This window comes from Heterodontus francisci, chromosome 17, assembly GCF_036365525.1.
Source record: "Heterodontus francisci isolate sHetFra1 chromosome 17, sHetFra1.hap1, whole genome shotgun sequence".
NCBI classification, from domain to species: Eukaryota; Metazoa; Chordata; class Chondrichthyes; order Heterodontiformes; family Heterodontidae; genus Heterodontus; species Heterodontus francisci.
In genome coordinates this window covers 63,225,016-63,239,688 of record NC_090387.1, presented here as the reverse complement: position 1 = coordinate 63,239,688, position 14,673 = coordinate 63,225,016, and the positions used below count along the sequence as shown (strand labels likewise).

At 42.6% G+C, this 14,673-nt stretch overlaps 1 protein-coding gene across 4 annotated transcripts in view; it reads right to left on the bottom strand.

The window, feature by feature from the left end:
• The window catches only part of ctcf (CCCTC-binding factor (zinc finger protein)), a 68,619-nt gene that overhangs the window by 8,205 nt on the left and 45,741 nt on the right, over positions 1–14,673 (bottom strand). For 3 of the 4 annotated variants that reach the window (XM_068049519.1, XM_068049517.1, XM_068049516.1), the window contains 3 exons: positions 14,278–14,427; positions 11,804–11,964; positions 8,839–9,021 (listed from right to left, as the gene is read on the bottom strand). In XM_068049519.1, coding sequence (XP_067905620.1) covers positions 8,839–9,021; positions 11,804–11,964; positions 14,278–14,427 — 494 coding nt within the window. The remainder of the gene's footprint in view (positions 1–8,838; positions 9,022–11,803; positions 11,965–14,277; positions 14,428–14,673) is intronic. The other variant, XM_068049520.1, reaches the window with a different exon arrangement.

Genomic DNA, 14,673 nt, shown 5'->3' with positions numbered 1-14,673 from the left:
TCCCATGCGCTTGTTGATTTCAGCATTGAAAGACAGGTTACTGGTGATAGTTGAGCCTAGGTAGGTGAACTCTTGAACCACTTCCAGAGTGTGGTCGCCGATATTGATGGATGGAGCATTTCTGACGTCCTGTCTCATGATGTTCGTTTTCTTGAGGCTGATGGTGAGGCCAAATTCGTTGCAGGCAGCCGCAAACCTGTCGATGAGACTCTGCAGACACTCTTCAGTGTGAGATGTTAAAGCAGCATCGTCAGCAAAGAGGAGTTCCCTGATGAGGACTTTCCATACTTTGGTCTTCGCTCTTAGACGGGCAAGGTTGAACAACCTGCCCCCTGATCTTGTGTGGAGGAAAATTCCTTCTTCTGAAGACTTGAACGCATGTGAGAGCAGCAGGGAGAAGAAAATCCCAAAGAGTGTGGGTGCGAGAACACAGCCCTGTTTCACTCTACTCAGGATAGGAAAGGGGTCTGATGAGGTGCCTCTATGCTGAATTGTGCCTTGCATATGGTCATGGAATGAGGTGATGATACTTAGTAGCTTTGGTGGACATCCGATCTTTTCTAGTAGTCTGAAGAGACCACGTCTGCTGACGAGGTCAAAGGCTTTGGTGAGATCAATGAAAGCAACGCAGAGGGGCATCTGTTGTTCACGGCATTTCTCCTGTATCTGACGAAGGGAAAACAGCATGTCAATGGTCGATATCTCTGCACGAAAGCCACACTGTGCCTCAGGGTAGACGCGCTCGGCCAGCTTCTGGAGCCTGTTTAAAGCGACTCGAGCAACGACTTTCCCCACTATGCCGAGTAGGGAGATTCCACGGTAGTTGCTGCAGTCACCGTGGTCACCTTTGTTTTTATAGAGCGTGATGATATTGGCATCGCGCATGTCCTGAGGTACTGCTCCCTCGTCCCAGCACAGGCAAAGCAGTTCGTAGAGTGCTGAGAGAGTATGGCAGGCTTAGTACTCTTGATTTATTTCAGGGGTAATGCCGTCCTTCCCAGGGGCTTTTCCGCTGGCTAGAGTATCAATGGCATCACTGAGTTCCGAGTTTGTTGGCTGTACGTCCAGCTCATCCATGACTGGTAGAGACTGGGCTGCATTGAGGGCAGTCTCAGTGACAGCATTCTCCCTGGAGTACAGTTCTAGGTAGTGCTCAACCCAGCGGTCCATTTGCTTGCGTTGGTCAGTGATTGTATCCCCTGATTTAGATTTGAGGGGGGCGATTTTCTTGATGGTTGGCCCAAAACTCTCTTCATGCCATCATACATTCCTCTGATGTTTCCGGTGTCTGAGGCCAGCTGAATATGACTGCATAGGTGTTGCCAGTAGTCATTTGCGCAGCGCCTGGTTGTTCTTTGTGCAGTGCTTCTGGCTGCTTTCAGTGCTACGGATGTTAACTCGCTGGGGGCTTTCTTGTAGTTCAACAGTGCAATGCGCTTAGCAGCTATGACAGGTTCCAGCTCTTCAAAATGAGATTGAAATCAGTCTGCATTTCTCTTCACACGTTTGCCATTGGTGGGCATTGCTGAGTCACAGATAGCATCTCTGATGTGGGCCCACTTGGTCTCAGCATCCCCTGTGGCAGTGTTTTGAAGGGCTCTTCCAAGTGAATTTAGAAATTTTTGTAACAGCTGTGGATAAGAAATTCTGCTCGTGTTGATACGCGGGTGGCCCTTCTGCTTGGAGTGATGCAGCTTCTTTGGTTTGAGTCTAACCTTGCTGCACATCAGGGAGTGGTCGGTGTCGCAGTCCGCACTGTGGAAGCTGCGTGTGACTTGAACACTGTTTAAGGAGGATCGCCTTGTGACGATGAGGTCCAGCTGGTGCCAACGACGTGATCTTGGGTGCCTCCATGAAACCTAGTGACAGGATTTAGTGTGAAAGAATGAGTTGGCGATGCAGAGGTTATGATAGGTACACAACTCAAGCAGTCTCTGTCCATTCTCATTCATCCTTCCAACACCATAGCGCCCAAGGCAGGAGGGCCATGAGTCATGGTCGGCCCCAACCCTGGCATTAAAGTCCCCCAGCAGGAACAGGTGTTCGGTGTTGGGGATGCTACTAATGATATTATGGAGTCTTTAGCTTCAGGTGGGGAGCAGGGTGTTGGAGCATAGATACTGAGTAGGTGTACTGGACCAGAGGCGGCGAGCAGTCGGATGGACAGTATGCGTTCCGATCATTTGAGGGAAGCTCTATCATGCTGAGAAAGGGGTTTCTGATGGCGAATCCCACTCCATGCTGTCTTGGTTCTTCAGGATCCCTACCCTGCCAGAAGAAGGTGTAGTCTTGCTCTCTTCGAGATCCACTCGCAGGGAGGCGTGTCTCCTGAAGTGCTGCAATGTCTACATTGAGTCTACTGAGTTCGTTGTTAATGATGGCGGTCTTCTGAGAATCGTTGATTTGTGTAAGGTCTTCCGACAGGCCAGGACACATAGTTCCTACGTTCCAGCTTGCAAAACGAAGGGCTGGTACCTTCTTTCCTTTTTTCGTGCTGTTTGGTGTGGTGTTACAGTCCACTTTTCGGGCAATGACCCTGAGCTCCAAGCACCCATTGAAGCAGGTGGACTGTGGCGGGACAGAACCTTATTGACCGGGGGCTGCCCGGTTTGAGGCGGGCGGTAGCTGTCCAGTGAGGTGCGATGACCTCTCCCACCGACAAAGGCAACCCGTGGCGCCCAAACTCTACACCAATTGAGCTGGACTTATAACCCGTAACTGCTGCCTTCCGTGTTGTTTTGGTTGCTGTGAGGCGACTATGGAGTGACCTCTCCATGGTGCATGCCTGGGCAAATGTATGGAGATTGAGAGTTGCCCAAGCGTCAAAACCCCCCTCTCGGCCTTTCTGGTGGGGTCCAAAGGAGTGCAGAGCACGACGTTTGGCACCAGTATGGCTGCAGGAACTGCCGGAAACATGCCAAAGGTGACACATGACCGCCTACGGGGTTCCGCTCCGGATTTTCTGTTAGGGTTTACTCCCTTAGCCTTGGTCTCTCCCGAGACGCCCACAAGGCAGTGGGGTAGTTAGGGCCCCTACACAGGGGTAGGAGGATGCCGGTGGGAGGAGGGGGTGCGAGGGGGAGCTGGCAAGGGGGCTGTAAGGGGGAAGGGTGCACGGGGAAGATGGTGTGAGTGGGGAGCTGGGAAGGGGTTGCGAAGGGGAGGGGGTGAGCTGGGAGAGTGGAGCTGTGAAGGGGAAGGAAGGGGGCGGGGGGGAAAGGGGGAGCAGGTAATAAACCATTTCATCAGTTCCCACCATCGACGCCGGGAAAGCTCATCCGCATCTCCGGGAGGTGAGCGACAGCCTCGGGCGCCAGTACCAGCAGGAATTTGCCGACATTGCACTGCAGATGCGCTACGAGCCTCACATCTCCCGCGGGCGCTTTGAAGTTGTGGCCGAGGAGCCGTTTGTGGCTTTTTACGTGTTCGGGGCACCTTTTTCTCAAGGTTTCCCCTCTGTAATAGTCTTATTACCCTAGGGTTCCGCTGCTCCTTCCTCTCTAAATGGACTTACCGCACGCCGTGGCCGCGGACAATCTGGACGGTGTAGACAACAGGATAGAAGATCAGAGTATCACCAGCTGTACTTTGCAATTTCGTCCAGATTTCATTCAATTTCATTGAGTGCTCAATGAGGAAAACAAAGAGCAGATATGGCTGGGGGAAGGCAGTGGGCCCAGGTAACATTAAACTAGCTGTTAACTTGTAGTTAGGGCTAAAATGTACTGAATAAAGAGCCAGGGGAATTTAAACAGTTTAAGAAGGTAGATTGGGGGAGAAAGCACTAAGAAAGGGAGCAGATGGCCATGGATAGAGTTGCACAGCAAGGGAGCTTAAAGCCCAGGAGCCATCTTGAAACGAAAGGAACTCATGGTAAGTTTAATAAAATATACTTAAAAAAGGAAAATAAAATAAATAATTGAATAAAATAATTAAGTAGTTAACTAAAACACATTAAGGATGGCAGGACAGGTGATGTGTCACGACTGCAGCATGTGGGAGCTCCTGGACGCAGTGTGATCCAGGGCAAACACATCTGCAGTAAGCGTTCGCGGCTCGAAGAGTTTCGGCTCAGAGTCATTGAACTGGAGGCCGAGCTGCAGACACTGCGACACATTAGGGAGGGGGAAAGTTCACTGGACATTTTGTACCAGGAGGTGGTCACACCCCTTAGGATAGGGTCTTCTGATTGGGTCAATGGTCAGGGACAGGACAGTGTGGCTGCAGCTCAGGCAGGTAAGGGGACCCAGAGGGCAGGAGTGCAGGAGCCTCAGCCTTTGCAATTGTCCAACAGGTTTGAGGTTCTTTCAGCTTGTTTGGATGAGAGTGGGGGCTGCAGGGTGGATGAGCAACCTGACCGTGGCACCATGGTGCAGGAAGCCATTCAAGTAGAGGGAGAAAAAAGGAATGTGGTGTTGGTAGGGAACAGTATAGTTAGGGGGATTGACACTGTTCTTTGCAGCAAAGAGCAGGAGTCCAGTTGGCTGTGCTGCCTGCTCAGTGCCAGGGTTCGGGACATCTGCTCAGGATTGGAGAGAAACTTACAGTGGGATGGGAAAGATCCAGTCGTCATGGTCCATGTAGGTACCAATGACATAGGCAGGACAAGGAAAGAGGTACTGCATAGTCAGTATGGGGAACTGGGCGCCAAATTAAGCAGAACCACAAAGGTAATAATATCTGGATTATTACCTGAGCCACATGCAAATTGGCAGAGGAAAATAAGATTAGAGAAACTAATGCGTGGCTCAAAGATTGGTGTGGTAGAATTGGGTTCCGGATCGTGGGGCACTGGCACTAGTGCTGGAAAAGTGGTGGCTATACCATTGTGATGGTCCACACCTGAACCGTGCTGGGGCGGTGTTCTAGCGAGCCGCATAACTAGGGAAGCAGAGAAGGTTTTAAACTGAAGATTGGGGGAGCAAGGGATCAAATTTTGGAAGATATGGTAAATCGAGTAGAGACAAGGTAAAAGACAAAGGTATTAATATGGGAAATGATAGAATGTGATAGGAAGGGACAGAGCATACAAATCTAAAAGTAAATCAACAGATAAGGCTAGAGTTTACAAAAATAATAAAAAGGACAAAACTAAAGGCTGTGTGTCTGAATGCACATAGCATTCGAAACAAAACAGATGAACTGAGCGCAAATAGAAACAAATAAGTACAATCTGATAACCATTACAGAGACATTGCTGCAGGACGACATAGATTGGGACCTGAATATTGAAGGATACATGGTATTTAGGAAAGACAGGAAGCTAGGAAAAGATGAAGGAGTCGGTCTGTTAATTAATGATGGTATTAGCGCAATAGAGAGGGATGACCTAAGTTCAGGAGACCAGGATGTAGAAGCAGTTTGGGTAGAGATGAAAAATCATAAAAGGCAAGACGTCATTTCTGGGAATGGTGCACAGTCCATCTAACATTAACCACATTGTAGGACGGGGTATAAAGGAAGAAATAATGGCAGCTTGTCAGAAAGGTACAATGATAATTATGGGGGATTTTAACCTACATATAGACTGGAAAAATCAGATGGGCAGAGGTAGCCTTGATGAAGTATACATTGAATATTTGGGATAATTTATTGGAACAATACGTTCTGGAGCCAACCAGAGAGCAGCCTATACTAGGCCTGGTATTGTGCAACGAGATAGGATTAATTAATGACCTCATGGTTAAGGCATCCCGAGGTAGCAGCGATGATAATATGATTGAATTTTACATTCAGCTTGAGGGAGAGAACAGTGGGTCCAAGACTAATATTTTAAACTTAAATAAAGGCAATTATGAGGGCATGAAAGCAGAGCTCGCTAAAGTGAACTGGCAAATCAGGTTAAGGGATAGGTCAATAGAGATGCTGTGACAGACATTTGGGGGATATTTAGAATAGACAGAATAAATAGATTTCAACGAGAAAGAAAAATTCCAAGGGTGGGACCCGCCATCCGTGGTTAACTAAAACAGTTAAAACATAGTATCAAACTTAAAGAAAAAGCCTATAATTGCACATAGATGGGAGGCAGGTCAGATGATTGGACAGAATATAAAAAACAGCAAAGAATGACTAAAAGATTGATAAGGAAGGCAAAATTAGAATACGAGAGAAAGCTAGCTAGAACTATAAAGACAGATAGTAAGAGTTTCTACAGATATTTTAAAAAGAAAAGTTAACAAAGTGAGCATTGGTTCTATAGAAAGTGAGTCTGGAGAGTTAATAATGGATAATAAGGAGATGGCAGATGAATTGAACAGATATTTTGCATCGGTCTTCACTAAAGAGGATACAAGTAACATCCCAGTATTAGCTGTAAGTCAGGAAATCGAAGGGAGGGAGGAACTCAAGAAAATTACAATCACCAGGGAAGTGGTACTGAACTAATTTTTGGAGCTGTGGGCTGACAAGTCCCCGGGTCCTGATGGACTTCATCCTAGGGTGTTAAAAGAAGTGGCTAGTGAAATAGTTGATGCATTAGTTTTAATTTTCCAAAATTCCCTAGATTTGGGGAAGGTTCCGTTAGATTGGAAAATAGCGAATGTAACTCCTTTATTCAAAAAGGGAGACAGAAAGCAGGAAATTACAGGCCAGTTAGCTTAACATCTGTCTTAGGGAAAATGTCAGAAGCTATTATTAAAGATGTTATAGCAGGGCATTTAGAAAAATTCAAAGTAATCAGGCAGAGTCAACATGGTTTTGTGAAAGGGAAATCATGTTTAACCAATTTATTGGAGTTCTTTGAGGGAGTTATATGTGCTGTGGATAAAGGGGAACCGGTGGATATATTGTACTTAAGATTTCCAGAAGGCATTTGATAAGGTGCCACATCAAAGGTTATTTTGGAAAATAAAAGCTCATGGTGTAGGGGGGCAACATATTGGCATGGATAGCAGATTGGCTAGCTAACAGGAAACAGAGAGTAGGCATAAATGGGTCATTTTCTGGTTTGCAAGATGTAACGAGTGGTGTGCCACAGGGATCTGTGCTGGGGCCTCAACTTTTTACAATTTATATAAATGACTAAGATGAAGGTTGCTAAATTTGCTGATGATACAAAGATAGGTAGGAAAGTAAGTTGTAAAGAGGACATAAAAAGGCTACAAAAGGATATAGATAGGTTGCGAATGGGCAAAGACCTGGCAAATAGAGTATAATGTGGGACAGTGTGAACTTGTCCATTTTGGCACGATGAATAAAAAAGCATATTATCTAAATGGTGAGAGATTGCAGAGCTCTGAGATGCAGAGGGATCTGGGTGTTTTCGTGCATGAATTGCAAAAGGTTAGTATGCAGGTACAACATGTAATTAGGAAAGCTAATAGAAGGTTATAGTTTATCGCGAGGGGAATCGAATACAAAAGTAGGGAGGTTATGCTTCAGCTATACAGGGCATTGGTGAGACCACATGTGTAAAGTACTGGTCTTATTTAAGGAAGGATGTAAATGCGTTGGAGGCATTACAGAGAAGGTTTACTCGACTAATATCTGGAATGGGCGGGCTGTCTTATGAAGAAAGATTGGATAGGCTAGGCTTGTATCTGCTAGACTTTAGAAGAGTAAGAGGCAACTTGATTGAAACATATAAGATCCTGAGAGGTCTTGACAGGGTGGATGCAGAAAAGATGTTTCCCCTTATGGGAGAATCTTGAACTAGGGGGTCACTGTTTAAAAATATGGGGTTGCGCATTTAAGACAACGATGAGGAGAATTTTTTTCTCTCAGAGGGCCTTGAGTCTTTGGAATTCTCTTCCTCAAAAGGCAGTGGAAGCAGATTTTTTGAATTTTTTTAAGGCAGAGGTAGATAGATTCTTGATAAGCAAGGGGGTTGAAGGTGATTGGGGTTAGGTGGAAATGTGGAGTGATTAGTTCAGCCATGAACTTACTGAATGGCAGAGCAGGCTCGAAGGGCCGAATGACCTATTCCTGTTCGTAATTCGTATGCACCTGTCAAGCATATGCTTTTATAAACCAGAGTAAAAAGGAAGTGAGGATGCTGTTCATGTAATCAAAACCAGAACTGGTAGCAAACTGCCACCATCTTCGCCTGCCCCATTCTTTCAGTTTTTGGTGTAAACATCAGAAATAGGAGCAGAAGTAGACCATATGGCCAGAGTCTGCTCCAGCCAAGTGTCTGGATCAGAAAGCTTTGTGAGTATTGTGGTGGAGACGGATTCAATCGTGGCTTTCAAAAGAGAATTTGACAATTATATGAAGGGAAAAGATCTGCAGGGCTACAGATAAAAGACGGGGCGGTGGGACTAAGTGAGTTGCTCTTCCAGAGAGCCGACATGGACACGATGGGCCGAATGGCTTCCTTCTGTGCTGAGCAAAGTAATTTTAAAACTCTGCATTCCTAACCAATAATTTCTTCCCCCCAGCTGCATATATGTACCTGCATCAAGTGAACTTTAGGATATTGAAAAAGTCTTTGTTTTTTTAATAGATCAATTTAATATTCTTCCCCGTCTTTAAATCCCTCTGCAACCTCAAGCACTACAACCCTCCCTCTAAATTTTCCATTCCTCTAACTATGTCTCTTGTACATTGCTTCTTTCTCTGCATTATCTGTATACATGACTTCAGCTGCGTTGTGCCAAACCTCTGGAAGTTCCTCCCCAAACTGCTCTGCCTCTCTACCTTCTCCTTACCCTCTAGGACTGTTAAATAAAAACACTTCTTTGACCATCCCTACTAAATCTCTTTTACTGGCTTGTCATCTGTTTTTCCAATGCTTTGGAATATTTAAGACATTTTCAACATTAAAGGCACTATATAAACACAAATTGTTGTTGCCAACTATTAAGTAGTTTCATCGGAGTACAAAATATCAGGTACCTTACGAGTGAATGCTTTGCCACATTTTGTGCACACAAAAGTGGCAGGAATAAAATTAGGATCATGGTAGCGCTTGAAGTGCATGTCCAATAGTTGTTTCTGCCGAAAAGTCTTATCACACTGGCTGCAGGAATAAGGCTTTTCTCCAGTATGAGTTCGCTTGTGCATCACCATGTGACGTTCCTTCAGTGAGAAAAGAGGGGGAAAAACAGCATTAAGTGAAGACGATAGGCGACATAGTGAGTTCTGAAAATTAGTGTGATGGAAGCAATTATTTTTGGCCCTTTACATAAACTCCATTCCCTCACGAATGATTCGATTTGATCCCTATTACCAGCCACTCACAGGCTGAAACACACCATGACATCCTGTTCCAATACTTCAAAACCCCACTTTCTAACCACCAAAACTACTTATTAACACTTTAGCCTTGAAACTCATGACACTCGCATCACTTTTATTAGATTTCTCCATTGTTCATCTGCCATAAACCCCAACATATCCAGAAGTCATCCATACCTATGCAATCCAGAACTAGACCCCACATCCATCTTCCCCCATCCAATATGATTTCACAATCCACAAATTCAAAATACGCATGTCTTCAGATCCCTTCAGACCTTCCCCAACTTATTTTGGTAAACTCCTCCAAACTATGCCTCCTTCAGCATCCTGTGATCCTCAATTTTGTACATCCGCCCCTGCACAACTGGCAGAGGAGCCATCAGCTGCCTTAGCCAGTTCTCTGGAATGCCATCACCAAGCTCTTCTGCCTTTCCATTTCTTGTCAACTTTCTCAAAGTCCATCTCTTCAAACAAGATGTCCATTCCTTATTCTGAAACATCTCAAGATACTTTATCGTAAAGATTATATAAACACAGGTTGTTATTTTGTCAGTTATCACTTTATTGGCATCTCTGCTTATATGATAAATAAGACCTCCTCCATTGTTCTGCCAACTCTGTAAATTTCACCTATTCTGAAAGCAACTACAAATATTAAATACAGATGCTCCTAAACTTGAATAAAAGTTCAAACTGTTGAAGGCAACTGAAAAGCTAAAGAAACATGGTCGATTGAAATGTCCAGCAAACAACCAAATTCTTAACCTGCAGACGATTTCAACACTATTTATCAAAGGAGATATAAGCAAAGAAAGGAATGCTCTGGTCCAGAGGCTGCTGCTTAAGGAAACCCTTTAAGAGTAAGTTTCCTCCCGCTGAGGATAAAAAAGTTTTATATCTATTATTTAATAGAAAATAAATCCAGTCATACATTGAATTTAGCAGTAAACACTGCTTCTTCCTATTTAGTTTCAGTACCAATTTGAATGAAAACAGAAGTCATGCCAGAAGTAACGGCTTCAAATGGCGCTGAGGATGGTAACAACAATTAATGAAACTTTACCAAAGCTGGGCAAAGTCAGACTGGATGGCAACCTTGTAGTAGGTTTGTAAACTCCAAAGAAGCCTGATGCCTTCTCTCTGGCTGAGAGTCAATACGGAGCATTGCTTAGCCCACGTGTGTAACACAAACACTCCTGGGCTTGTGCCTCATTTGCAGTCGATTTTTCAATCCATACTGTAGATGGAGCTCTTCTTCCATGCAGAACAAGAACCCACGGTCTCTGTCCCTGAAGGCATCATGTTAAGGATCACTGCAACCAGGACACACTTCCAGCAAACAAATTATTATTTTGAGCCTTTCTACAGAGGTTGAAGCAAGCTTTGAACTTTCGACATGTAGAGAATCTATCTTCTCTCGTCTCGAAACTTGTCAATCACTGTAAGGATTCACAACTGAAGCAAAGCTCACTGAGCCCATAAAGCACTGTAAACTGCAGCTAAGTTGATGTTGGTGATTTGCAAGAAAATCTTGCAAAAAATTCAGTTTTCCATAGTGGCACAAAGATACTGTTCTGAATACTGTCTATTTAGTTCTAGTTAAACAGCAAAAAAAGTGATTTGGGGGACAAAATTCCTACCAGCAATAAAAAGACTCGCACTTATACAGTGTCTTACACTACCTCAGGATGTTCCAAAGCACTTTAGAGTCAATGAAGTGCTTTTCTGAAGCCAAGTCAGTTGCAATGTAGGAAATTTATAGAATAAATGTTGTAATGCATGGAAGAATAATTCAGGAGGCGGCCTAGAATAAGATAGGTATCTATTTTTAACCAAAATGGGAGATGGTCATCTAATGAGTTACACATTGTGCAAAGGTCTTAAGGCCACAACCCCCAAAGAGTGTTAATCCTATGTGAACAGTAAACAAGGAGGAAAAGAACTAATCATGCTACTTGTCCTCCAATTTTCCATGGCAAACAGCAATAAATGTAAGGACAAATTTAAAAAACTGAAATGCAGGATCAAAATATACCTTTGACTTGATTTTTAATGTTTTCCAATACTAGTTTGCATTTATTGCTTAGTGATCTAAACATACATACATTATATTCTAAAATGTTAGCACTTCAATCTAATAAAATAACTTTTTCATGCTGTGTCAGATAGGACTTAAAACCAGATTTTTCCAGCTCTGAAGAATATGCCTCCTACATACAACTGCATTCTATCCCTTGCATTCGAGAAACACTTTCATTACATTCCCAAGAATAAAAAGAGGACAGAGCCTATTAGAAGTATTCCACATTACATATTTGACTTTTAAATTTAGTGATCACTCCATTCTAACTGTAGAGGTATGTAAAAATGTTGGTGTATATTCTTCAAATAGTAATTCTTTAAGTAATAAAGCACTGATTTATTAGAAGTATATTGTAATCTGATTTGCAAATACATTTATGTATCAGAATGACACAATAACAACCTATCAGATTAGAATTTACCAAACTTTCAGCAAAAGCCATATAATATTGCAGTCCCCAAAAATGTAGAATTTACTGAATATACTCCTCTACCACCCACCGTAAAATTAATGATGAGGTCTGTTCGACTACAATACCTGTTTACATGCGTAATCACAAAGTTCACATTTGAAACGTTTCTCGTTCTTGTGAGACTTCTGGTGCTGAATGAGGGCATATCGCTCATGGAAGACTGCATCACAATAACGGCACTTCTTGCCTGACTCAAGATAGGAATGCTGTTTTCTCAGATGAACACCTGCGAAGAAATAGAAGCTATAGAGATTTAACTCATACCTTACAGCACTATTTAACACAACAGGGGACTGAACGACACAATGATACTCTTTCAACTTCTGGACTGCCCTGAGCTTAATGCATTCTATTTATAGACCACAAGGGACACAAGTGATGTTTTGTGCCAGAGATACATGCACCCTGGGATCTACTGTACATGTATTTATGGTACAAATCTGCCACAATCAAACACTAATCAAAGATCACTGATATAAGAAATGGAAGTGTTACACTAATGCAATGGAGAATTAAGTTTGAAGGTGGGCTATGCTATATTGCTGGATAATGTAGAGGCAGCTTCCAAGCAGCTGATTTGAGAAAATCTTGACTGAAGCTAACAATAGGTAGAACAAATTGAAAAAAAAGTGTGCTTCTATCACCTAAACAGCTCTCTCCTCAATGAAAATAAACATTAAAGTTGAAACTCAATTTCTATGCACATCAACAAACACATATGAGCATACAAATTAGGAGCAGGAGTAGGCCACTCAGCCCTTCGAGCCTGCTCTGCCATTCAATAAGTTCATGGCTGAACTGATCAAATGGATCAAGAAATAGTCAGTCAAAATTGAGGCCAGAGAAAGTAATGCTGGCTAAAAATATAGATGTTTCCATGCAGTTAAGAAACACTAATCTGTAAGCTTCATTATAATAGCATACGGCAGTAAAAGCTTTGTTATCCAGCATGTGCCGGACCTGAAAGGTGCTGGATAACTGAAAATTCCAGTTAATCAAAAGTAGTACTTACCAAGGCAGTACAATATAGTTTTAATTATGAGAAATGATTGCATACAAAGTACAAGATGTACAATACAGAAATCGTGAGGCAGTAAAGATGCATAGAAATCAAGGGACAGAAAACTTAATGTATAAATTACACGAAAGCACTAAACTTCTGTCACTACAGCATGGGCAGTGCATGGCATACACCCAGATAACAGACTACGCACAATCAAAATTATTTACAGTACTGTATGTACAGTAATTTGCTTCTTTGGAGACTCAGAAGACATTTGGGGCTTTGGCAGTTCCTTAGAGTCATCTTGCAGTTCCTCAAGGACATCAACTTGGACTTCAAGTGTAGATGTAGAAAGTGATGGGACAGAATCTATACTAAGCCTCTGGCCAGCTGATTTTTGTTCACCAGTTACATCTAGCCTTCTTATGCCATTACATAGTTTAAAACAAGAAAGCACATGGTTCAGCCAATTCCATTTGTTTATAAAAGTCTTTTGCCTTTTCAATGAGCATTGGGCCATACTGGGGCACCCACAGAGTATTTCAACGTAAACCATTCATACAATACACTATCTAGCTGCTCTAATTTAGGTTTATGTAGAGGACAGCATTACTCAACAGCTTTATTAATCTCGGAACTGTCAAATAATTTCAACAACTATTCTTTTACACCCTTGATGTCATGTATCATTGACAAACCAACACTATATTCATTCATCACATTACGACTTTCACCTTTTTCAAGACGTCTGCAAATGTCTATTTTCTGGTTTATCAACACAACCCTTTTCCTTGTCGATGGTTTATTGGATGCCATAATGGGTGGATGCTGAGATAAACTGCGACGATACAAGCACAGCGACACACTCAACACAATGGCAGATACTAACAGATTAACTACCGGCAGCACTACTAAGATGACAGCGACAGAATCACTAATTAATGCCAAGAACAATTAATTGCACTCAGGAAAACTCAGCCCGGGAGAGCTTTTGGAGATGCCGGATGGATTCTGGTTACTACATTTGAGAATTGTTTAGGGAGATTATGGAAATTCTGGATTATAGAGCTTGCTGGTTGGTAAAGCGCCACATAACCAAGCTTTTACTGTACAAGAACAATCACATGCTTCAGTCACAATTCACTAATTTTTGCGATCAAGGCATTAACTTATGCCTATTTTGGTCTCTTAGCATAACTTTTTTAAAAAGCTTGTGTTACACATACTTGATTCTACCAAAAATATCTTGGGTTCAAAGGCACTAGATTCATTTTTGAAAATCTAAAAGAATTAAACTCATTACTGCTTCGGTGGGGCAAAACATTAGCTCTGTGGAGGATTTTTGTGGCCCTGGTTACTGTTTTCTTGGATATGGATATTTTCAATACTCAAATTGTGGCTCAAATATATTAAGATTCGCCACAAATTACACAGACAACTGCAAAAGGCACAGACTTGGTCAGTTGATATTAACATTTGTGGAGCAGTAATTCACTAATTTATATACATTTAAGTTTTAAGGTCTAACACACTTACCCAAATCACTTTTTCTAGCAATAACAGTGTCACAGTGTGGACAATGGAATTTTGCCACATTCTCTGTATGTTTCTGTAAAATGTGCATCTTCATTGTTCCACTTTGAGTGAAGCGAGCATGGCATATGTAGCATTCATATGGCTTCTCACCTATTTCATAAATTCACATTTTAGAACATCCTGATCACTAAACTACTGAGTGTACTTTTTGAACAGTACAACCTAAAAATCAAGAGCAACAATGGCTATAATTTTAAAGCAATTAGGAATTCATCCCCACCCAAAATTTGCTTCAATATTAACAAAAAAGCACACCCACATTAATCAGAAATAAAAATAACTACACCCCATGAAAACAAACAAGAGCAGCACTCTAAAATCCAATGTAGCAACACC